This window comes from Eutrigla gurnardus (genome assembly GCF_963514095.1).
Source record: "Eutrigla gurnardus genome assembly, chromosome: 7".
Taxonomy (NCBI): domain Eukaryota; kingdom Metazoa; phylum Chordata; class Actinopteri; order Perciformes; family Triglidae; genus Eutrigla; species Eutrigla gurnardus.
The window spans coordinates 5,595,073-5,622,059 of NC_139921.1; the positions used below are offsets into that span (position 1 = coordinate 5,595,073).

Consider the following 26,987-nt stretch of genomic DNA (forward strand, 5'->3'; position numbering starts at 1 on the left):
TTTCACACTCAATTACACACAAAGTCAACGCAGAGACACAAACGGACGGCAATTCCTGCCGGACGGCAACGGAGACGTGTTTGTGTGAGTTTAAATATTTCAACTCAAGAGATAAATTCCTCTGTGTCTCTAAAGCGTCTCAGCGTTGAGATCGTCCTCCTGTCGTCCTGACGTCCCTGAATCCTAAATGGAGGAACCAGATGCTGTCTCCTGGGTCTGTGGTCCCCTAGAGGTCTACAATAGTAGCTCACATTAGTCCAGAGACCAGACCAGACTATGTGGAGGAACCAGAGCAATGACGGCGCGGGGGGGGCAAGCAGGGTCTCAAGACCCTCCTGTCAAAGGCTGCGCCCCCCTTTTGCCCCCCCTCCCCTCGAAATATTTATGGATTAAAAACTATAACAAATATAGAACAAATTAAGACACTGAGACATTAACAATCAATCATCTGAAGAAATATTGTTTATAACGTTCCTATGGTGATTGGGTTTTTTTTCCTGTGTCGTGCGATTTGATTGGCTGGTTTGCACGCAGACGGCAGGCTGAATTTGACGTTCACGTTAGCGGTGGTTGATGCATAGCGGCTAGTTAGCGGTTGTGTCAACAGAGCGAAATGGACCGATTTGTGAAAAAAAAGCAAATAAGAGTGGACGATGGTGGTGGTGATTTAGGACGCAGGACAGAGTGATGACGGACTTGGAGGATGAGGATGAAAGCGAGGATGACGAAGGGGCGGTAGTAGGTGAGGAGAACAGAGAGAGGAGGAGGAGGGGAGAGGAGAAGAGAGAAAGACAGCATTGGAGAGCGAGTGAAGCAGAGTTTAGAGGACAAGAAGGGAGGAAGAGGAGAGGAAGACAGGAGTGGGGAGTGAGTGAGGAGGAGAAAAAGGGAGGGAGAGGAGAGGAAGACAGGAGTGGAGAGTGAGGAGGAGGAGTTTAGAGGAGAGGAAGACAGGAGTGGAGAGTGAGGAGGAGGAGGAGAAGAAGGGAGGAAGAGGAGAGGAAGACAGGAGTGGAGAGTGAGGAGGAGGAGTTTAGAGGAGAGGAAGACAGGAGTGGAGAGTGAGCAGGAGGAGTTTAGAGGAGAGGAAGACAGGAGTGAGGAGGAGGAGTTTAGAGGAGAGGAAGAGGAGGAAGACAGGAGTGGAGAGTGAGGAGGAGGAGTTTAGAGGAGAGGAAGAGGAGGAAGACAGGAGTGGAGAGTGAAGGAGAGGAGAACAGAAGGAGAGAGAAAACATATTTAGTGAGTTCAGAGACAGTTGTAAGAGTATACTGTATACAACTATACACTGTGCTACAATTCTCAGTTACACTCTTGTAAATCCACAGATGTTCTCTGTGGTGGATTTGTATTGTTTTTTGTGCTTGTTGTTTTGCACTTCATTTCATTAAAAGTAGTTAAATATGCTTGTGTTTGTTTTATGATAACCGTTTAGTAACATGCATTCGAGAATATGTAGTGTATCAGCACGGCCACGGGAACAGCACATCTATATCTATTATAGTATTATTTGTTGTTGTCAGAATTCACTAGCACCTCCTATAAACAATCAGACCCCCTCATTGCCCCCCCAATAATAATTTTCTGTGATAACAGTTGTGAGACTGTTTATACTCAATATATGAACAATTACTAAGCACTACTAATTTCAGAATGACAATTAATAATGAATCTGTAAACCATGGGCATCAGAAGTAAAAAAGAAATATGGTATACTTTGTAAGGTGGTTGGGTCCTGTCAGATTACATATTTGAAAAAAATTATAAAGCTACAGAAATGGATTCCACAACTAATTTAGGATGTATTTATGATTTTCTTTGTTTATAAAGCACTTAACGGATCTCCTGTGTTATATACCGGGCGGTAGTGATGTCCAAATGAAGCTTCGTGAAGCATTTTCTTTATTTTCTGAGTCCAATAGATGGCGCTCTCTGTTCAACAAAGGGTTGAAGGCCAATATATTTCCATTGCTTTCAACCCTTTATTGAACAGCGCCATCTATTGGACTCAGAAAATAAAGAAAATGCTTCACGAAGCTTCATTTGGACATCACTACCGGGCGGACCCCTCAGGTCTTCAGGTGCTGGTCTGCTTCCTGTCTCCAGAGCCAGAACAAAGCCTGGAGAGGCAGCTTCTTAGTTTTCAGCTTCATGTCTGGAATAAACTTCCAGAAAAGCTGAGGTTTGCCTCCAAGTTACAATCTCTTAAATCTGCTCTGAGAACATTTCTGTTCAGAATGTTTTTACAGTTTATTCATCTGTTTGTATTTTCTTACTTTTTATATATTTTTTACTGTTCTCATCCCCTTTTTTATCTTGTGCACTTCTTGTCTGTATTTCTGTTGCTTTTAAATGGTTTAACCTTTACTGAATTGTTTTATTGTTCTGTTATGCAACTTGAATTCAAGGTGCTTTATACCATATATAAATAACCCGGATCTGTTGCCATGGTGATGGATGGACTCTGATCCCTGGTTACTTCCTGGTGTATGAGATCTGCTACACATCGTCCCGTCGTCTCTCCTCCGTGTGAACAGTTTGGTAAGTGACAGTTTCTGATATTTCAAACATACAAGAATGTGAAAATGTACAGTCTTTACTGGAGTAAAAGTTTTGAAGCTGTAAAATACAGCTTCCACCTGAATGTATCAGTAAGAATAATCATAATAATCATGTATTATAGTACAACACTGCTCTGTGTACTTTTACTGTGGATACGTTAAGAACATTCAGCTAATAACAAAGCAGAACTTTCATATTTACTAGTATTTTTACTGTGAAAACTAGCTTCAAAACAGAACATACTACAGACTTACATGTAATAAACTAAGAGAATGTAAGACATGTAAGACAAATTCAGTTTTTAATGCAATAATTGAAGTTGAGTCATTCTAACTATCAATTATTCAAACTCTGTTTCTATGATGCATATTTCGGTCCAAACAAAGTCCACCACCAACTTAATAATTGATGATTGGCTATTCATAATAAACTGAATAGCCAATCATCAGCTTTGATTTATGACCAATGAAGATAATAGTTGCATGGTAGTCCTTGATAAGGTCCTCTGCTCATGGTTCTCGTAGTCCACCTCACTTCATGTTGATTGGGCGACATGGATCCGTTAGTTAAAAGACGAAGTTAAACATGGCTCCGTGTCAACAACGGTTAAATACAAGAAGGATAAAACACGGGAAAAAATCTCCTTTATGTCGTACCAGTACGACACACTTGGTAACTGCTGACATTTGCAGTTAAATAAAGGGTTCCCGATGTCTAAAAAGTCAATCTGATTTATGGAAAACAGGGAGTAATTTCAATAAGTCCGAAGGGCATTGCCTCCAGTGTTTTGGTTTTTCAAGATTTTGTAAATGTTTATTAGCGATGCTAGTTGAAGTCAACATGGTCAGTTAGAATGTATCTGGATAAAAAGGTCCTTTAAAAGAACGTTCTAACCATTAAACAACATTGTGTACTATGTCTATGTAGTATTTAATTTTTTCTTTGTAGTATTTTGTTGTCTAAACCTAACCCTATTTTTGTTGTCTAAAGCTAATGTTGGTTTTGTTGTCTAAAGCTAACGTTTTGAAAAGTTTTATTGTTGAGTATGTACCGAACTTCCTGTTTCGCTATATTTGCCCTGTGCTGAATTGCTGCGCCGTGGTCCGGCATCCGCCAGAAATAGAAGTCCGTATTTGTTGCGGAGAGCTGCGGACTGCCGGAGCTGAGACGCAGCGGACACGCAGCGCAGCGGACCTGGTGGGGATTGACCCATAGACTAAAGTGAAACGTATCTGCTCCGCTGGCGTGGCGGAGACGCAACGCAGCGGAGACGCGTGTAGCAACAGTGCTAAACAAGTAGCCTACACGTTAAAATTACGATATAAACGACAGAGGGTTATATGCTACGGTAGACATTTTTATATCGTACTACGATATATATCGTAATATCGCACAGCTCTAGGTCTCGCCGTTTAGAAATGAGGTCCCATTGGCGACACAGGAAGGGGCGGGACTTTGCCTCTCTGTTGTCAGTGTTGCCGTAGTGACAGTGTGCGTCTCTGCCAGCAGGTGGAGACTCTGCTATGAATCAGTGTGAGGACCGAGAGGACGGAGTCCTTCCCTCTAAAACCACCCAGGATGGGGGACATGACAGCCAGACCAAAGCTCAGAGGTGAGACGAGGATCTCCAAGTGTCCAGGACTCAGATCACTCCACCATCATGATTCTCACTCAACAACATAAAGATACATAATATTAACTAGATCGCTTTATTGAGTTTAAAATTCAACCTTTTTATTACCTGACTGTCCTGAGGTGAAGAATCAGGTCTTGGTCCAGACCTTTGTAGTCCATGTAGGGGATGATCTGAATCTATGTCGACTCTCCTGTTGAATCCATTTGTTTTCACTTTGGTGAACAATCACTGAGACCACAAGCTTTAATTAAAGGGGGAGGGGGGGACTTATGTATCACGATAATATAGTATTGTAATAATAAGGTTTTTTGATAATTTTGTGTTCTGGCTTATATTGTGATGAATGAAGCTTAACTAGTGAGAATCTTGGGAAAGTATTTCCTTAAATTGTATTTATTGTATCAGGATGCAGCAGCAGAGACCAGACTCCCTTAGACCTGGACCTGGACCCAGCTGTGTGTCCATGAAGAGTGACCACTCTATGCATCACCCTTTGCTTTTTAAAGCTGAACAAGCTGCTGATGGAAGGTAAGAAATTAAACTGAACTCTCCTTACAGGATGAATCAGGTCTAGACTAGCCCCTTAAACAATAACTCCAAGTCCACCAGCCCTGAATCCTGCAAACTGTTAGGTCTTCTGAGCCACGATGATATGAGAGAGAGACAGTGTCGTTTTCAGGTCTTGGCCCAGACCTCCGTAGTCCATGTAGGGGATGATCTGAATCTAGTGTCGACTCTCCTGTTGAATCCATTTGTTTTCATTTTGGTGAGACCAGAAGCTTTAATTGACCTCTGTACTTTTAGTAGAAGAAGCAGTAAATGTTGATGATAAGTCAAATAAAAAGACATTCAGATTAAATATTAACCTGACATACACCTGGACCAACACTGTAACCTGCTGACACTTCAGCTGATCAGCTTCAAATATTGAATGAAAGGAATGAAAGTTTAACAGGGAAATTCAGATTCTCTGTTGGTCTGTTGAACCACAAAAACACACGTCCATCAACATGAAGTCAAGTCTGCTGAATGAATAATGTGATGGTCTGAACTGCCAAACATATTGTGATAATAACGTTTTTTGATATTTCGTGTTGTGGCTTATATTGTGATGAATGAAGTTTAACTAGTGAGAATCTTGGGAAAGTATTTCCTTAAATTGTATTTATTGTATCAGGATGCAGCAGCAGAGACCAGACTCCCTTGGACCTGGACCTGGACCCAGCTGTGTGTCCATGAAGAGTGACCGCTCTATGGGTCTCCCTATTTTTTTTAAAGCTGAACAAGCTGCTGATGGAAGGTAAGAAATGAAACTGAACTCTCCTTACAGGATGAACCAGGTCTAGACTAGCCCCTTAAACAATAACTCCAAGTCCAACAAGCCCTGAATCCTGCAACCTGTTAGGTCTTCTGAGCCACGATGATATGAGAGAGAGACAGTGTCGTGTTTCACTGAAGCTAACAGAAAGGACAATTCAATCCTTTTTAACTGAGATTAAACAAAAAAATAATAAATAAAGAATCAAACCTTAAAGAGACTGTGAGGAGAAAACCTTTTGAGCGGCTAATATTTCTTTGTTATGGAGTTTGACATAGCAATAGAAAGCAGATGATGATCGGCAGCCCAGGGATTTAAGATTAGGTTGGCATGTGGAGGGCTGCTGTTGTGGCTCCACCGGTTCTTAAGCAGTGAGGGGAATAGAACCACCAATCTTGGAGGACGAGTCTACCTTTGATTTGTGATGTCCAAATGAAGCTTTGTGAAGCATTTTCTTTATTTTCTGAGCCCAATAGATGGCGCTCTCTGTTCAACAAAGGGTTGAAGGCCGATATATTTCCATTGCTTTCAACCCTTTGTTGAACAGAGAGCGCCATCTATTGGGCTCAGAAAATAAAGAAATTGCTTCATGAAGCTTCATTTGGACATCACTACCTTTGAGCCACAGCCGCTGCCGAGTCAAGGGATGTTTCTTGTTTATTTCCCCAATTTTTGCAGGTCGGAGCCTTCCTAGGACACAGAAGGCTTCTGTGCACCAGATACACACATGCATAAATTTACATTTTCATTGATCTATATGCAGATGGGAGACTTATGACGTGTAGGAAATTACACCTGTTTCTTTGGAGGATGGTTTACAGAGTTGAACATTTAGAGGTGGACAAATCTTGCAACGTTGATTTTGGACACAGGGAGGAGTGTGGGAGAAGAAACAGGCCAGGGTTTAATGGCCGTGGAAATGCCAAACGTCACCATGACGACGTCCACTTCTGATCTCCAGTCTGTGGTTTAGTGACTCTTTAAACTTGGTTTTCTCCACAGAGTTCAGCAGATCTCAGAGGTTCCGTTGACCCAGCAGCATCAAACACACCTGGACTCCATATTTATGGTGAGTACATGTACAAGCTCACCTTTCACTATTAACCACATCAACTACAGACTCAATGCTGAACAGGTTCTAGTGGTCTCCATGCTGCTCAGACCCACACATGAATCCCATGTTGGGTTCTTTAGACTTCATGTTCAGTTTATCCTTCTGTTCCAGCTGCTGGAGGAGAACATCGTCACTTTTGTGAAGAATGAGCTGAAGAAGATCCAGAAGGTCCTGAGTCCAGATTACCCAGAATGCTTGGAGAGTGAGGACGAGGAGTTGTTGGACGGTGAGGATGAAGAGCAGAGGAGGAGCAGAGAGGCGTTTCAAAAGATCACAGTGCACTTCCTGAGGAGAGTGAAGCAGGAGGAGCTGGCTGACTGTCTGCAGATCAGTAAGAGGATTTTAACAGATTTAACACGGTGGAAAGAAGAGAAGGATTCAACATGAAGAACTTCATATTTCTCCTAATAGGCTGCACACAACTTCAATGTTTAGGTTCTCTGGTTGTCTACAGACCCGATTACAGCCGATGTCATCATTAATATGCGTACGCATGATGTCAATGTTTATGTCATTTTGTTTCAACCATCCAGACGAGTTAGAAGCTTTAAACAGTGAATTTAAACTGTTAGTAGCATCTAAATGTCTGCTTGTTACGTGTTCGGTTGTCAGAATCGATATTCCAACAGACTCAAGTTCTACAGAGTTCAGACGGGATCACGACCGTTTCAGAGAAACAGGTGTTTCACTTCATCCAGTGACCGTGTTAACTGGTGACTTTCAGCTCGTATAACTAAATTGTTGGTAGATGAAAAACAAAGGTGTATTTAAAATGGGCTTCTACGAGGACACCTCCATGTTCTGTTGATGTTTTCAATGGTGGCGTCTCAGGGTGGAGGATTATATATTATATTTTCACTTCATCAGCTGAACCTGATTGATTTTTTTCTATAGGAATACATGGTTCTAAAACATGGCTTGTTCATAGACTGTAAAAGGGTCTGTAGGATCCACTAACTGGGTTCCTTTGTTGTTTATCCAGGAACCGCTGGTGCAGTGTACCAACGTAAACTCAAGTCTTACCTCAAGAAGAAGTTCCAGTGTTTGTTTGAGGGCATCACTAAAGCAGGAAACCCAACCCTCCTGAATCAGGTCTACACGGAGCTCCACGTCACAGAGGGAGGGACTGCAGAGGTCAATGACCAACATGAGGTCAGACAGATTGAAACGGCATCCAGGAAACCAGACAGACCAGAAACAACCATCAGACAAGAAGACATCTTTAAAGGCTCACCTGGAAGGGATGAACCAATCAGAACAGTGATGACAAAGGGAGTGGCTGGCATCGGGAAAACAGTGTTAACACAGAAGTTCACTCTGGACTGGGCTGAAGACAAAGCCAACCAGGACATACAGTTCACGTTTCCATTCACTTTCAGAGAGCTGAACCTGCTGAAAGAGAAGAAGTTCAGCTTGGTGGAACTCGTTCATCACTTCTTCACCGAAACCAAAGAAGCAGGAATCTGCAGGTTTGAAGAGTTCCAGGTTGTGTTCATCTTTGATGGTCTAGACGAGTGTCGACTTCCTCTGGACTTCCTCAAAAACGAGATCCTGACTGATGTTACAGAGTCCACCTCGGTGGATGTGCTGCTGACAAACCTCATCAGGGGGAAACTGCTTCCCTCTGCTCGTCTCTGGATAACCACAAGACCTGCAGCAGCCAATCAGATCCCTCCTGGGTGTGTTGACATGGTAACAGAGGTCAGAGGGTTTACTGACCCACAGAAGGAGGACTACTTCAGGAAGAGGTTCAGAGATGAGGAGCAGGCTAACAGGATCATCACCCACATCAAGACCTCACGAAGCCTTCACATCATGTGCCACATCCCGGTCTTCTGCTGGATCACTGCTACAGTTCTGGAGGACGTGTTGAAGACCAGGGAGGGAGGGGAGCTGCCCAAGACCCTGACCGACATGTACATCCACTTCCTGGTGGTTCAGTCCAAACTGAAGAACGTCAAGTATGATGGAGGAGCTGAGACGGATCCACACTGGAGTCCACAGAGCAGAGAGATGATTATGTCTCTAGGAAAACTGGCTTTTGAGCAGCTGCAGAAAGGAAACCTGATCTTCTATGAACCAGACCTGAAAGAGTGTGGCATCGATATCAAAGCAGCTTCAGTGTACTCAGGAGTGTTCACACAGGTCTTCAGAGAGGAGAGAGGACTGTACCAGGACCAGGTGTTCTGCTTCGTCCATCTGAGTGTTTAGGAGTTTCTGGCTGCTCTTCATGTCCATCTGACCTTCATCAACTCTGGTGTCAATCTGATGGCAGAAAAACAAACAACCTCCTCGTTGTTTAAAGTCTCCAGACACAAACCTAAAGTAACACATCTGCACCAGAGAGCTGTGGACAAGGCCTTACAGAGTCCAAACGGACACCTGGACCTGTTCCTACGTTTCCTTCTGGGTCTGTCACTAGAGACCAATCAGAAACACCTACGAGGTCTGCTGACACAGACAGGAAGTAGCTCACAGACCAATCAGGAAGCAGTCCAGTACATCAAGGAGAAGGTTGATGAGGATCTGTCTCCAGAGAGAAGCATCAATCTGTTCCACTGTCTGAATGAACTGAATGATCGTTCTCTGGTGGAGGAGATCCAACAGTATCTGACTTCAGGACGTCTCTCCTCCGATGAACTGTCTCCTGGTCAGTGGTCAGCTCTGGCCTTCATCTTACTGTCATCAGATAAACATCTGGACGTGTTTGACCTGAAGGAATACTCTGCTTCAGAGGAGGCTCTTCTGAGGCTGCTGCCGGTGGTCCAAGCCTCCAGCAAAGCTCTGTAAATATAGTTTTTCATTCAGAAAACAACAAAACATCTTGGAATTACAAGGTTCTATCTGCATTCTGAACGATTTGATTGGTTTTCCCAACTGCAAAAGGTAAAGAAGTAAAAAGTAGTTCCAAAAAGTTACTTAAGAGTAAAGGTAAGAAAGTATTCATTGAAATAACTACTCAAGTACTGAGTAACTTTACTGAGTAAATTCTGATTATTGTGGCCCCGCACCTAGTGATCTGAGAGACTACCAGGAGGCATAGACGTTGGAAGTGGGGAGGCGGCTCGCGGTATCTCCAGGGTACCTCCCTCCGCATGCTTTTCTGTGCAGATGGTCTCAAATAAGTGCGGACATAAGACACTCCCCTCAACGGCAACATAGAATTATCACGTGGTATTTCCCGCGTGAGAAAATTCCTCAGCCTCTGTCAACAAGGGGAGTTCAAATGCCTCGGCTCGAATTCGTCAGTGACGAAGAAAGCCAAGCGCCACTAGTTAGACCATATTCTTTGTGCAAAGTCCATGAAGTTTCCCCTGGCTCGACAGTTTTTGTTATGTATAGAATTATTAATAAAGAAGTCCATGAAGTGCACCTGTGTCCGACTTGACGTAGTGGGAACTTGGCGTGTTTATGACGAGTTGTCTCAAGTCTCGTGCATGCATAGGCGCAAATGCATGCGATCGGAAACGCAGCCAGTGATGGTGAAAGCGTGTTGGCAACCCTGGACACAGTGATCGTCATGTCAAAGACATTTATTCTAACTTTTCTCTGAGTTTTGTCAACATAAGAATGACTCGACCCAAAAGAATCTGCGTGATGAGCAGCTACAAACAGAATCTCACATCAGAAACATTCAGAAATGAACTGATTCACAACTGAAAGTGAAACTTAAACAGAATCGACAGATTCACTGACTTTAGACGGTAAAAGTCGGGGGGATTTCAAAAAGTGGGCGGTATATTGTGACTCCTCCATACATTATTGCACATACACTTGTATATGTATGTACATTTGTCTCTGAATGACAAGGATTTAGAATAAGAACTACTAGAATGTTTCTTCAGTAAATGTCTTTGATTCATCAGCCACATGATTAGACACTAGGGTTGTAAACGATAAACCGATGCGACCGGGTATTCGGTTCAACAAGTGAGAGATACGGCTGCATCGGTAGCAGCCTCCTCAATCGATACGAATTATCAATGAATTCCTAGATGAATCGGTTACAGAGTCATGGATCGAGTATCGCGAGACTTTGAAGCGGTCGCCGGCATCATATCTGTGGGCGGCATTACACCAGCGTCTCTAAAACAACGCGAGAGCTGAAGCTGCCGGCGAAACGCCGTAGCTGGCTAGCTTGTATGAGTTATAAACAAGGGACAACACAGAACATGGAGGAGGTGGAGGTGGAGAGGCGGGCGCAGCACAGGTAGGCGGCTGCAACGCTGCCGTGTGACCGCAGGCACTCCACGACCGCACGTGAGAGACGGACGGCTTTGAATGTCGATTGCTTGTGTCTCAACTTACGCCACAAGATGCGGCCGCAGCACGGGTAGCGTCCACGACACTGTCCTGTGACCACCATGGAACGATTCAGCCAGACTTTTTTTTGGTCCATGTCTAAAAATAAATACATTGACATGTGATTTTGTTGTTCTGGTTGTTTGTTTTTTTTGCCAGTGCCATACAGCCACAATGTTTGGGGATATGTGGTATTTGAAAAGAAACTATAGTACTGTCACTTTCATAGAATCGGCTTCTTTATTTTATAAAATATCTACAACAAATATTAACCGTAGAATCGAATCGTATCGTTCTTACACTGTATGGAATCGATTCGAATCGAATCGGTCTGTAATAAAAGGATATTGCTTTTGAATCGAATCGTAACCTGTGTATCTAGATGCATATCGAACCGTTCATCACAAAGAGCTGTGCAACCCTACTGGTTATCATTGCTGGTCAAGTTTAAAGGTCAATTAATGAAAAAGTTCAGTCTTTTTAAAAACTGTTTTAGATCTTGCTGAGGAGTTTTCATTGTTAGCTACAACACAGTCAAGCCAACACAAGTTTCCTCATGTTATTCTGGCGGGTAGACTGCCAGCTAATGCTAGCCAGCTTATGCTAGCTTCCTCATGTTAGTCTGGCAGCTAACCCTAGCCACCATGTGCTAGTTTCCTTAAATTACCTGATCAGCTAATGCTAGCCAGCTTATGCTAGCTTCATATGATTCCAACTAGACAGTGAGCTAAACTCTCCTCCAATCATGAACATGAAAAATCGCCTTGAATTCCTTTCAGTAGATTTATTTTCAATCTTCACATTGTACTGACTCACAGATGAAAAAGGAAGAGAGTGAAACTAGAAAACAAACAGCAAAATATTGCATTTAGCTAAGTCATCTAGTTTCCATGAACAATACTTTTAGCCTATGTTAGCATCCGCATCTTCAAATTAGCTTCCATAGTTTCTAACATTGCCACTTTTTTAGCTTTATAACTTCGTTTTTACATCATAAACTGAATACTTATTTATAAGTTAACTTAGTTACAACAAAGGTGAGATACGTAAGTGATGCCTCTGCTGGGAAACAACATATAAGAAATGATTTCTGCCGTCTGCACTCCTAACGAGCCTGCTGCTTCTAGCGTTTTCTACACGCAAATTCAGAACGTAAAACTAGACATTTTCCCGCCTACTTCCTGTACAGCTCAAACAATACAAATGTCAAAATAAAAGTCTGGAAGAACTGAAATTTACAAACGAAAAGCATCACAATTTAAATGAAATGCCTGAAGGGCAGAACAGAATCTTTAGCTCCAAAGTGATTCAATTCGATTAACGATACAGTAGTTGGCGATTCGATTCAAGGACAATTTTTTTTTGTAACGATTGGATTGGATTGGATTCTGTAAACCACGATTCGATTCAGTAACTTGTAACCAAAATTCTATATCCATGAAATAAACATGCAAGAGACTATCTGCATTCTTCTGAAAGGTGAGAAAATAAACAGACCACAGAATTACTTATTTAATATATTTATTCTATGAAAAAGTAGTCCTGCATAATATTTTATGCTGAATACAAAAATGTAATGCTCAGTTATTTTTTTTTACATTTTTCAATAGACTACATGCTGGCAGGGTAGAGAGTGTCTTAAACTTATTAAAACATTAATCATAATTAAGAATCACGATTAATACGATTAAACGCATAATATCTATTATTGGTGAAGCCAAAACGATTAATTCTATTTATTTATTTTAGCAGATCGATTTAGTTTAATCGATAGGACTGACAATCGATTCATCGATTAATCGAATGAATCGTTACACCTCTACCTAGCTTCATATGCTAATGCTAGTCAGATAATGCTAGCTTCCTATATATTCCTAATGTTGCCATACTAATCATAGGAACCCAGTGTTAGCTGGCTAGCATGGTAGCTAACAATGAAAATAAACCTATTAGCAAGACTGAACTAGTCTGGTGTTTGTCCTGATGTCTTTCACAAGGCTTGATCTTGAGGTTTCTTCTAAGCGTCACGTTGACGTGACATTTCCTCTGCTCCTTGTTGCTGCTGCAACTGAGCAACCACAGCAACATGACAAAGAAGCAGAACCTGATTGGTCTTCCTGTGTGCATTTGACCTGCTGATTGGCTCACAAGTAGAACCTTAGAGAACCAAGGTGGTTTGACTTTGGAAATAGAACATTTTAGTTTCCTAAATAAAACACCTCACATAATGTTACTAAGTTGTCATAGAATAAGAATATGTGAATAACTTAATTATGACAAAAATGTCAGTTAGAACCTGAGGTGATGAACAGTTGTTTGTAATTGTTTCATCACTAATTTCTGATTCCTCTTCAGACTCAGTGGCTGTAACCTCTCAGGGAGAAGCTGTGAAGGTCTGTCCTCAGTTCTCAGCTCCCAGTCCTCCAGTCTAAGAGACCTGGACCTGAGTAACAACGACCTGCAGGATTCAGGAGTGAAGCTGCTGTCTGCTGGCCTGGAGAGTCCACACTGTCGACTGGAAACTCTCAGGTCAGATTCAACTACTTTGAGAAGTTTACCTATGAAGCTTTCAATGATGCGTTTACATGCACCAAATATTCAGTTATTTATATTCACGTATTCCTAAAAAGACACGTTTACTACTAATCTGTTTACATGGCTGATGAAATACTGTTTCTGCTGCTAACGACTTGCCAGCAAAAGAACAAAACAAAACTTTTGTCAAAACCAAACATCTTGTTTATCTTTTCCTCGCTGTTCGATGTTTTAATAGTTTTATAAATCCACCTGGTGTTTATAAATGCTGTTGCAAACGTCAGTCTACGTTTGTGAACGTCACTCCATGAACATGTGAGCCTGAACTACAACACCAGACTGTCTCTGCTGTCAAGGTGGAGCCAGTTTGAACCACTTTCTATACAGTTGAGTTTATTGAGTTTTATATGAAATGAACTAATATTCTTGTCACGGTGGCTGAAGCAGCAGGGAGGACCCACATGCAGACTCAAAGCTATGCAGATGCAATGAAGACATATTATACATGAAAACACCCCCTAGTGGCCAGCAGAGAGAATGCAGCTTTAAGGACCTTCAGGCTTGACTTCACTTTTCTGAACCAGAGGTTGATGCCTGATTGGAATATCAACTCTGACAACTGAACATGAACCATCCAGACATTTTGATGCTGCTGACAGTTTTAATTAAAGTACCTAATGCCAACCTACATACCCTCCTTCAGACGCATCGAGTGTAGAGAGAAAGGAGGTAAAAGCCTGGTGAGATGACAGCGTCCCAGCTCTCCAAGCATGTTTTGAATGCACCAACTGGGACTGCTTTTTTGACACTTGTGACAATGTTGATGAACTCTCTAACACAGTTTCATCCTATATTTCTTTCTGCGTGGACTCTGTTTTCCCAAACAAAAAGATTATTACTTTTCCAAATAATAAAACTTGGGTAACTAAAGATCTAAAAATAGTTATCAACAAAAAGAAAAAAATATTTTACACAGGTGATCTGTTTGAGAAGAAGGCCGTCTCCAGAGAAGTAAAGAGTGCAATAGTCAAGGCTAAAATGAGTTATAAGAACAAAATGGAAATGCAAATTACCACTAACATTAGAGCAGCCTGGCAGGGAATTAAAACTATGGTATCTACTAACCACGCATGTGAGGCCAAGCAACCTATCCGCATCAGTGGAGTGGATGAGGATGATCTGCCCAACTATTTTAATTCTTTTTTTACTCGTTTTGAAAGGCCAGGGGCCTCATGTATCAATGTTGCGTACGCACAAAAACGTGGCGTACGTAATTTTCCAAACCAACGTTCAGATGTATCAAAAGTGAAATGAGCGTGGAAATGTGCGGTGTCCCACGGCAGCTTCATGGCTGGCGTACGCACGTTTCTACAGCTATTGTTCCTTTGGCGACGCTCTGAGGTGATGCTGGGAAACTGTTAATTATGTGAAAACAATTAGTCCTCAGAGTAATGTGCACATCAGAGACACATTAATGGACAATTAACACGCGTGTTTGCAATCATATGGATGAATATAAAAGCATGCACAAAGTGATGAAAAATGGCATTAACAATGGCAGCCTTGGCCTTGTTAGAAGACATCGCAAACGGTAACATCAGACGTGAGAGGGTGTTTAGAGAACGGGAGGATGTTAGCAAATGACGACAACTGGCTCATGAGTCGTTTAAGGTTGCCGAGGCCAGTGTTACTGGAGCTGTGCGCAGAGCTGCGGCCGGCCCTAGAAAGAAACACAGCCAGGAGCCAGGGGTTGTCCGTGCCCACACAGGTGCTGACCACTCTGGGGTTTCTGGCAACAGGAGCCTTCCAGAGGGAACTGGCCGATCGGTCAGGAGTGTGCCAGTCCACTCTGAGCCGAGCCATGCAGCTGTGTGGAACGGGATCATAAGAATGTCATCCAGGTACATCAAATTCCCATACAATGCTGTTGAACAGGCCAACATTAAAGCGCAATTTGCAGCAAGAGCCGGTTTCCCTAATGTAATCGGAGCTATTGACTGCACACATGTTGCTATAAAAGCGCCATCACAGGATGAATTTGTTTTTGTCAACAGGAAACATTTTCATTCAATAAATGTTCAAATAATATGTGATGCGCAAATGCAGCTCACCAACATCGTGGCAAGGTGGCCTGGTTCAACGCATGACTCGTTCATTCTTACTAATAGCATGGTTGGTAACAGGCTGGAGGCTGGCACGGTGCGCGATGGGTGGCTTCTCGGTGAGTAAATGTATCCGTTTAATTGCGCCCCGAATGTAAACCAGCACGATGCCCATTTGGGCACGTGCATTCAAATATGTGCATTTGTTTTTCCCTGGTGAAAATAGAGCTGCAGAGCTATCTAACAAGCCCTTTATTGTCTCCTTGTGTTCAGTATTTGTGTCGATAAATGCGTGCGTAAAGTTGGAAATGTCACACTGCAGTAGCCACGGCGCACTTCTGCAGTCATTAATATATATAATAATATAATATATTATATATTAATATCCTCCTGTCCCCCCGCCCGTTGCGGTCACGCTTCGGCGGTGGGCCGAAATCCTCCGCTTCACCTCCACCTTCACGTCGGACCATTTCTTTTTTATTTCAGGGAGTGTGCGCTGCTCCGACCCCACATCGTTCACTGCCTCACACACGCTCCCACTCACATTTCTTTTTTTGTGTGTTAATGCCTGATGAGAGGCTACCAAATAATACTGGTCTTCGAGTCTCGACTTCGTTTAAGAGCGTTTCGAGCTCAGACTCGGTGAAGTTGCGCTTCTTCCCTTTTTCCTTTTGTAGATCTGATGGTGCAGAGAGGGGAATCCCCGGTGCAGGCCCTATTTAAATTCATTTGCATATTTAAATGAGGGCGTGGACAGGGAGGAGTTTAGCACTTCCACATGTGCGCTTAATTCCACGTTGATTGGGATGTACAAAGGAAAAGTGCTTGGATCCATGTGTACGCACACTTTGATACATCTGATTTTTTTTGTGCGTAGGACAGTTTCTGGATTCTAGCGTACGCCATTTTTCAGTAGGAAATCCACGCAATTCTTAGTACATGAGATCTTTGTTGGCACACCAGGGGCCTCATGTACTAAGAATTGCGTGGATTTCCTACTGAAAAATGGCGTACGCTAGAATCCAGAAACTGTCCTACGCACAAAAAAAATCAGATGTATCAAAGTGTGCGTACACATGGATCCAAGCACTTTTCCTTTGTACATCCCAATCAACGTGGAATTAAGCGCACATGTGGAAGTGCTAAACTCCTCCCTGTCCACGCCCTCATTTAAATATGCAAATGATTTTAAATAGGGCCTGCACCGGGGATTCCCCTCTCTGCACCATCAGATCTACAAAATGAAAAAGGGAAGAAGCGCAACTTCACCGAGTCTGAGCTCGAAACGCTCTTAAACGAAGTCGAGACTCGAAGACCAGTATTATTTGGTAGCCTCTCATCAGGCATTAACACACAAAAAAAGAAATGTGAGTGGGAGCGTGTGTGAGGCAGTGAACGATGTGGGGTCGGAGCAGCGCACACTCCCTGAAATAAAAAAGAAATGGTCCGACGTGAAGGTGGAGGTGAAGCGGAGGATTTCGGCCCACCGCCGAAGCGTGACCGCAACGGGCGGGGGGACAGGAGGATATTAATATATAATATATTATATTATTATATATATTAATGACTGCAGAAGTGCGCCGTGGCTACTGCAGTGTGACATTTCCAACTTTACGCACGCATTTATCGACACAAATACTGAACACAAGGAGACAATAAAGGGCTTGTTAGATAGCTCTGCAGCTCTATTTTCACCAGGGAAAAACAAATGCACATATTTGAATGCACGTGCCCAAATGGGCATCGTGCTGGTTTACATTCGGGGCGCAATTAAACGGATACATTTACTCACCGAGAAGCCACCCATCGCGCACCGTGCCAGCCTCCAGCCTGTTACCAACCATGCTATTAGTAAGAATGAACGAGTCATGCGTTGAACCAGGCCACCTTGCCACGATGTTGGTGAGCTGCATTTGCGCATCACATATTATTTGAACATTTATTGAATGAAAATGTTTCCTGTTGACAAAAACAAATTCATCCTGTGATGGCGCTTTTATAGCAACATGTGTGCAGTCAATAGCTCCGATTACATTAGGGAAACCGGCTCTTGCTGCAAATTGCGCTTTAATGTTGGCCTGTTCAACAGCATTGTATGGGAATTTGATGTACCTGGATGACATTCTTATGATCCCGTTCCACACAGCTGCATGGCTCGGCTCAGAGTGGACTGGCACACTCCTGACCGATCGGCCAGTTCCCTCTGGAAGGCTCCTGTTGCCAGAAACCCCAGAGTGGTCAGCACCTGTGTGGGCACGGACAACCCCTGGCTCCTGGCTGTGTTTCTTTCTAGGGCCGGCCGCAGCTCTGCGCACAGCTCCAGTAACACTGGCCTCGGCAACCTTAAACGACTCATGAGCCAGTTGTCGTCATTTGCTAACATCCTCCCGTTCTCTAAACACCCTCTCACGTCTGATGTTACCGTTTGCGATGTCTTCTAACAAGGCCAAGGCTGCCATTGTTAATGCCATTTTTCATCACTTTGTGCATGCTTTTATATTCATCCATATGATTGCAAACACGCGTGTTAATTGTCCATTAATGTGTCTCTGATGTGCACATTACTCTGAGGACTAATTGTTTTCACATAATTAACAGTTTCCCAGCATCACCTCAGAGCGTCGCCAAAGGAACAATAGCTGTAGAAACGTGCGTACGCCAGCCATGAAGCTGCCGTGGGACACCGCACATTTCCACGCTCATTTCACTTTTGATACATCTGAACGTTGGTTTGGAAAATTACGTACGCCACGTTTTTGTGCGTACGCAACATTGATACATGAGGCCCCAGGTCTGAAGACAGACCACATAGACTGTTTCAACTGTTGTTTCTTCTCTTTTCTAACGCTTCAATTTCTCTCTCAATCATTTCAGCTTGTCTCTTGTCTTTCTTTTAACTTCCTCCACTGTCCATCTCTGTCCATCACTCAGCCACGCTTATCCCACCCAGTACAACATCAACACAGCAAAAGACAAATATCACTTTCTCTCATTTTAAAAAGTGGACAAATGGACATAAGTCTATGTAATGTCCCCAGAAGTGACAGAAGTGTGTGTCTTCAGTCTGTCAGGTTGTCTGATCACAGAGGACGGCTGTTCTTCTCTGGCCTCAGCTCTGGACTCCAACCCCTCCTATCTGAGACAGCTGGACCTGAGCTACAATCATCCAGGAGACTCAGGAGTCAAGCTGCTGTCTGCTGGACTGGAGGGTCCACACTGGAGACTGGACACTCTCAGGTGAGGACTGATGGACAGACATCAGACTGGACACTCAGGTGAGGACAGATGGAAAGACATCAGACTGGACACTCAGGTGAGGACAGATGGACAGACATCAGACTGGACTCTCAGGTGAGGACAGATGGACAGACATCAGACTGGACACTCAGGTGAGGACAGATGGACAGACATCAGACTGGACTCTCAGGTGAGGACAGATGGACAACAGCTCCAGACTGTGTCTCCGTCTCTGACTGAGGAACTGGGGTTCATGTTTAATGGTGGACCTGATTGAGGTGTTTGAATGTCTTCCTGCAGGGTGGACCATGGGGGACAGCAGAGACTGAGACCTGGTCTGAGGAAGTGTGAGTATGTCTTCAGTAACTCAGCTGCTCCAGATTTGAACGTGTTCATGACTGAAATCCGATGATCACGTTTCTATCAGGATGCAGCGTTTGTTTCTTCGTGGCTGTAAAGATGTCGTGTTGTGTTCACACCAAACGCCACATTTTCACACTCAATTACACACAAAGTCAACGCAGAGACACAAACGGACGGCAATTCCTGCCGGACGGCAACGGAGACGTGTTTGTGTGAGTTTAAATATTTCAACTCAAGAGATAAATTCCTCTGTGTCTCTAAAGCGTCTTAGCTTTGAGATCATCCTCCTGTCGTCCTGACGTCCCTGAATCCTAAATGGAGGAACCAGATGTTGTCTCCTGGGTCTGTGGTCCCCTAGAGGTCTACAATAGTAGCTCACATTAGTCCAGACACCAGACCAGACTATGTGGAGGAACCAGAGACTGTGTGGTCCCCTAGAGGTCTACAATAGTAGCTCACATTAGTCCAGACACCAGACCAGACTATGTGGAGGAACCAGAGACTGTCTGTGGTCCCCCAGAGGTCCAGATAGTAGCTCACATTAGTCCAGAGACCAGACTATGTGGAGGAACCAGAGACTGTCTGTGGTCCCCAGAGGTCTAGATAGTAGCCCACATTAGTCCAGAGACCAGACCAGACTATGTGGAGGAACCACACTCCACATGGCTGACTGGTCGACACACACACACACACACACACACACACACACACACACACACACACACACACACACACACACACACACACTTGTATAGTATTTCGTTAGATAGGCCACTTGGACTTAGTGTATGTTTCTTTGTTTATTGTTAATAAACCCCTTATGAACATACTGCTGTGTTTATTAATGTTGTATAAGAATGAATGATATCAACCTCTTCTCTGTGAAGAATTCACAAATCCTTCAACTGTTTGTACTCATATTCTAATAGTTATTAATTATTGGCATTTGAGTACAAACTCCTTTATATTGAGACTGAGTATTGATATTAATAATTATCTATTAATAACTGAATCTGCTCCTGCTAGTTCCCCAACACTGTGTTTTCTCTGTGATCCAACAAAACACACACCACTACACACCGGTGTCCTATTTATCAATGAAATGTATGACGTGACCCATCACCATCAAGTTACCGCCCCCTTGTGATGTCATATACTAATACCCAAAGTATATTTATTAAGCTTTCAAAACACAAACAAAAAACACCCAACTGTCTCCAACAATAACCTTTAGCTGCATTGTGTTTGTTCTCTCCATCAGATGTCTGTGAACTGGAACTGGACACAAACACAGTCAGCAGAAAACTCAAACTGGACGACACCAACAGGAAGGTGACATATGTGTCAGACGACCAGTCATATCCAGATCATCCAGACAGATTTGTCTCATATCCTCAGCTGCTGTGTAGAGACGGTCTGACTGGTCGCTGTTACTGGGAGGTCAAGTGGAGAGGAGGGGTTCATATATCAGTGAGTTACAGAGGAATCAAGAGGAGAGGAGAGGACAGTCTGTTTGGAAGGAATGATCAGTCCTGGAGTCTGTGTTGTTATGATGGTCGTTACTATGTCTATCACAAAAACAAAGAAACATACATCTCCTCCCCCTCCTCCTCCTCCTCCTCCTCCTCCTCCTCCTCCTCATCCTCCTCCTCCTCCTCCTCCTCCTCCTCTGGTGTGGTAGCAGTGTACTTGGACTGTCCTGCTGGCACTTTGACCTTCTACAGAGTCTCCTCTAACAAACTGATCCACCTCCACACCTTCAACACCACATTCACTGAACCTCTTTATCCTGGGTTTACAGTCTGGTCTGGATCATCAGTGTCTCTGCGTCTCTGAAACTGTTCACAACAAACACAAAGCGGTGTGATTACATTCAGAGTCAATGCAAAGATGTGAATGAAAACATTGCAGTTTTTAATCAGTCAGGTTCATTCCTCCTTGTACTTGTTGTAAATGTATTAATGCTTGTGTAAATGTACTTAAATGAATGGAGTATATCGGGATGGCTTTGTCTTTAGACTGAACCTTGTCGTGTTGAGGAACATGCATTAGTGACTGGAGCAAATAGTTGCTGTCCAGTGAAAACCATCAACATGAAACACAGAGCACACACAGATTAGAATAGAAAACATAATGTATTTAACATATTACAAATAAAACACATATTAAACTGTTTCTTCATTGTTGGAGAAAATGCTCCTGCTAAATTCACTAAGGAATTATAAACTATGATGATGCTGCAGCTGTGATTTTCCATTCATCAACGCTTTATAACGCTTGCTCTTGGGTGATGTTGGGACTTTGAACATCATGAGGGTGTTCTAGTCCTGCTGTATGTGAAAACATGTCCTGACATAACTTTTGTTATGATATGGAACAATAAATAAAATTGCATTTAAAAGAGAATAACTTGTTTTTGAACTGATATTTTAGCAAAAGTTTAATTAAACTATATTTTAAAACCAGTGTGACGATCTGAAAGATGCCTCGTCATGAAAATGAAAACAGGGCTGATGTTTGTTTCATTTCCCCGAGTACAGTCCGATACTATAGTATATTGAATGTGGAGATTAGTCCCATTATTATCACTCTATTGTGTTATTATTTCTAATACCTGCATCAGTTGAACTTGGTACAACTTGTACAGGAGGCCTGCTGAATGTTGTGTTCCCAAGGACTCGTCTTCGTGTCCAGAGATACACAGACCAGCTGATGAAGACGGCTGCATGATGCATGTGAACGTGTCTGGGTATAAATGGTGACTTTGCTGCAGTGAACCTCCGTTGAATTGAATCCGGCGTCACCAACAGGCTTGGAAGAAGAGAAGCGTCCGCTGGCTGCATCTCGGCTCTGGGCAACTCCGACACTGCAGACGCAAATAAAGGTCGGAGGTGTTTTGCCACTATTTTATCGTCAGCTTCACCTCGGCCTAGACGCAGTGAGTAACGCATAATATTCTCCAAAAAGAAATTGATTAAGATCAAGATGAGAGAATGTGTGGATTCAAATCAAATGCCTGAAATAATAAAAAGACAAAAGCTCTGTGTAATAAGGAAGTTATTATAAGTATATAGTATGAAGTTTATTTATGGATAACCCCTTGAGATGAACAGTCATCTCGTTTTCAAGGGGGTCCAACATACAATAATACAAGACAAGACATTGTTACAACAACAGACATAACATACATAAATACATAGAAACATAGAGGCTCTCATCAACCCACCTATCCAGACACCAATCCCAAAACCCCTCCATCCCCACCTGCTGCAATTATAACAATTGCCAATTGACTTGACATATACAACCACACAACACACACCAATGCAGACGGTCAACACTACTGCATGACAAATCTTTTCATGGCATTGTGACACAATATAATACAAGACTGTTGCACTATGCATCACAATAACACAAAAGTACAATGGCCATGCATACACAATAGCCATGTCAGATAATCACACACATATGATAGGAGGAGCTCGAAGATTCTAACACTAGTAGCAGGTACGGTTCCACAAGGAAGGGCAAAAGTGTATTTTTAAATAGACGAAATGAGCTAATAGTTCTTATGGAACTAGGCAGAGTGTTCCAGTCAGAAGGAGCTTTAAATTTAAATGAACGTCTCCCAATTTCTTTGTTGGTTCTTGGGATAAAGAAAAAAGGTCGCTGAATATGTCTTAGTGGGTATGAGGGTGTGTATGGTAACAGGGATTGTTTTAAATAAGAAGGGTAGTTGAAATGGATGCATTTAAAGATGAACTGGAACCAGTGGTAGCATCTTCGAGCATGGGGAGATAACCAGTTTAGTATTTGGTACATAGAACAGTGGTGAGTTAGATATGGACACCTTAAAATAAATCTGCAAAGACTATTATAAATTACATTGAGGGATTTAAGATGTACCTCAAATGTATTCTGATATACAATATCAGCATAATCCAATATAGGAAGTAATAGTTGAGAAACAATTATTTTTCTCATCTGAAAGGTGAAACAGTTTATATGACGGTAAAGAATAGCAAGATTACAGCTGAGTTTTTTAGAAATCGTCTCAATATGCTGCTTAAATGAAAGAGTTGGGTCGAGCCAAACACCAAGATATTTAAACCTCACTACTTGTTTCAGTGGTGATTCTTCATTAAATGATAAAGTCAAATCAACAGAGTTACCAAGGCCTTGTCTGGTACCAAATAACATACTGCATGATTTATTTTTATTTAAAATTAGTTTGTTACATAAAAGCCATTTCTGAACAAGGGTAAGGTGTGATTGAAGGGATCTTTCAATATCTGACATATCAGTACTAGATGTATATAGCACTGCGTCATCAGCATATAATTGTGTTCGACAGTCAGAACAGATATTAGGGAGGTCATTTATAAAAAAAGAGAAAAGGAGTGGTCCCAAAGACGAACAACAGTTAAGAAGTTGGATTGACTTTCATTAAAGGTAACACATTGGCGACCTATGATATAAAAGTGTCACGGCCCATGGCTGTTATGCCCTGCCCCGGTGTCTGTCATCTCGCTCCAATATGCAGATGGAGTGTGCCAGCCCTCGCTCCTGATTGGTGCCCCTGGTTCCTGTCTCTCCTCTGCCTGCTCGCCTGCCTGGGTCTGCCTTCTCTCTCCTGCACTGCGATTGGGTCGCCCTGCTTCAGTTCGCCGGCCCATCCAGCCTTAGCTCGTTACCTGCCGGTTTAAAAGCCAGCAGCAGAGAGTCACTCGAGGCCGCTGTGATTTAATGTGAGCAGTTGGCCCCCTGTGTCTCATTGTTGGTTCCTAATGCCTTGTGGTTTCTGTGGACTCCTGTAAACTCCTGTTTGTTAGCCGGAACGTGCGCGGTTCCGTTTGTGGTGTGTGTGTGATTCACTTTATCTGAGTATTGTGAAAACGCTGTTTCTCCCAAGTTGGACTTAGGGGTGCTATTCCTGTTTTGTATTTCAATTTTGTAGTTTTTGTACCTTTGGTTTGGGAATAGCCTCCTCCTTCCTTAGTTCATTGTGTTGCCTTTTACCTTCCCTGTTAATAAAACTATTTAATTGTTGCCAAACCGATTCCATCCGGTGATTTATGTTATTTCCCCTTTCCCCAACGAGCTGGGGTCGTAACATAAGTGGGGGCTCGTCCGGGATATCCAAAAGTAATCCTGAAAGCAAAAATTAAATTAATTAACAGGTAAGGTAAATTGGTAGTGGATTAAATAGTGTGTGGGTAACAATGGCGACTGAGACTAAATACAGTTTCAGCTTAGCGAGTTTTGTGGTCGATCCCTCTCTTGATCAACTTGACAAATGTCGTAAATGTGATTTGGTGCAAATTGCGAATCATTATAAACTCAACCTCCCGAAACAAATTGTTAAGAAGGAGCTTAAAACTCAGGTGGTGGATCAACTGGTGAGGCTGGAGGTGATCAGCTTACCCGACCGCTCTGGTGCGTTGCCTCTGTCAGCTGAGCTGGGTGATGGCGCCCTATCAGTCAATGTGGGCAGCCTTAAGGTGAGGAAAGTGCCATCTACTCCTGAGGCCGGAGAAGGTGATGAAGAAGGTGCGCGGGTGAAAACTCCGTTCACGCTTCCTCGTTTCGATGCTCTTTCCCTCAGTGGTAGTTCTAGCTCTCGCGATGCAGCGCGGCTAAAGGTACGCCTAACCCGCCTACAGATTGATGCCCAGGAAAGAAAGGAAGCTCAGGACAGACAACTAGAAATTAGGAAACTAGAGATTGAAGCTGACAAAACCATACGGTTGCGTCAGCTGGAGTTACAATCTCAGGCTCAGGTCACAGCTGCTGATCGTGTAGCAGCGCCTCCATCTTCTCCCCGGTCTTCCACCGATAGTTTTGACATTACTAAGCACATATCCTTAGTGCCAACATTTCGGGAAAGAGAGGTTGATTCATACTTTGCAGCTTTCGAACGTATTGCTAAAGCGTTGCGGTGGCCGCCTGACGTTTGGACTTTGTTAATCCAATGTAGACTACAGGGTAAAGCTCAAGAGATTGTGGCTGCACTTCCCCTTGAACAGAGTCTAAACTATGAAAGAGTAAAAGTTGCCATTTTGCAAGCCTATGAGCTGGTTCCCGAGGCATACCGCCAAAGGTTTAGACAAAAGAGGAAGCTAGCCTCCCAAACTTATGTTGAGTTTGCTCGGGAAAAATCTACTCTGTTAGATAAGTGGTGCGTGGCCTGTCAAGCAGATACATTTGATTCTTTACGTGAGCTCCTTCTGTTGGAAGAGTTTAAAACCTGTCTACCTGAGCGCATTGTGGTGTATTTAAATGAACAAAAAGTCACCTCACTCTCCTCCGCCGCGGTTCTAGCCGATGAGTATGTGCTAATTCACAAAACATTTTCCACTGCAGCCAGTGAAAAATCCAAAGCTGTATCGGCTGAGCCTCAGTGGACGGTTAAAAACTCCAGTCCCAAGAAGGAAAGTAGAGTGTTTTTATTGTCACCGCCCTGGACATGTCATCGCAGACTGTTTGACCCTAAAGCGTAAAAACCAGGAAAGTTCTGCTCCACCTAAAGGGAGTGGTTTAATCCAGGCAGAGACCCATCGCCATGTCCTCGCTCCCTCCGCCATTGAAAAACCCGATCGGTGTTTCAACCCTTTTATTTTTAAAGGGTATGTGTCCCTGACAGGAGAGTCCACTGACAAGAGCCAAATATCCATCCTGCGTGACACTGGTGCTTCACAGTCGGTGATTTTGACCAGTGCGTTGCCGTTTTCAGAGCAATCCTCGTGTGGATACACTATTGCATTGCGTGGCATAGAAATGGGTTATATCCCTAGGCCAATGCATCGTTTATATATCGAATCACCTTTGATAACAGGTACCTTTCCTGTGGCTGTTTGTCCTGCTTTGCCCATAAAAGGCATTGTCATGTTAATGGGGAATGATGTGGCTGGTGGTAGAGTGACACCTGCCTTGGAGGTGTTAGATATCCCCGACCTAGCCGAGCAGCCAACTTCATCCTCTGGTCTGTATCCCGCCTGTGCAGTCACTCGTGCACAATCGCAAAAATGTCCCGAAATTTCTCTGAATGACACTGTGATGATGTCAGCTTTTTCAGGTGACGCCCAGATGACTCAACGGGTGGATGTTGACGCACCTCGCGCGCTGCAGGAGGAAGCGTTAAAGCCCCCTGCTCCTCAACCTCCAACCGCTGACGGTACTGCTTTCCCGGTCACCCGTGATCGTTTGTGTGCTGCACAGAAGACTGACCCAACGTTGCAGAAGTGTTTTGCTAGTGTTGTAAGTTCAGAGCAGGTTGGCAGGGATAATGTAGCTTATTATGTGGATCAAGGCATACTAATGCGTAAGTGGTCCCCTTCCAGTGATGATACCTCAAACTGGAATGCCGTAACTCAAATCGTGATTCCGGTTTGTTACCGACAGCAAGTCTTGTCATTAGCACATGAGAGCCAGTGGTCCGGACACCTTGGCGTTACAAAAACCTATCGGCTCCTGTTACAACATTTCTTCTGGCCAGGATTAAAACAGGATGTCTCTCGCTTCTGTCGTAGCTGTCACATCTGTCAAGTCACCGGAAAACCTAATCAGACTATACCACCTGCCCCACTGCATCCCATTCCTGTAACCGAACCCTTTGATCGTGTCATCGTTGACTGTGTTGGCCCCCCTCCCAAAGTCTAAGTCTGGTAATCAATATTTGTTAACAATCATGTGTGCTGCCACCAGATTTCCCGAAGCTGTCCCGTTGCGCCAAATAACCACTAGCCATGTTATCAAGGCGCTGACTATGTTTTTTTCTATTTTCGGACTCCCGAAAGTCATTCAGACTGACCAGGG

The 26,987-nt window shown here is 43.3% G+C and overlaps 1 protein-coding gene and 1 long non-coding RNA gene across 2 annotated transcripts in view; both read left to right on the forward strand.

The window, feature by feature from the left end:
- LOC311015917 (uncharacterized protein) overlaps positions 1-26,987 on the forward strand; it is a 546,979-nt gene that overhangs the window by 31,259 nt on the left and 488,733 nt on the right. Inside the window, exons 3-4 of the mRNA XM_084013359.1 lie at positions 4,604-4,726; positions 5,376-5,498. Of these exons, the coding sequence (XP_083869485.1) occupies positions 4,604-4,726; positions 5,376-5,498 (246 nt within the window). The remainder of the gene's footprint in view (positions 1-4,603; positions 4,727-5,375; positions 5,499-26,987) is intronic.
- LOC311015934 lies at positions 13,269-19,417 on the forward strand. The gene is made up of 3 exons (XR_014597418.1): positions 13,269-13,461; positions 18,633-18,806; positions 19,107-19,417. It is a non-coding gene; the product is annotated as an uncharacterized lncRNA (long non-coding RNA).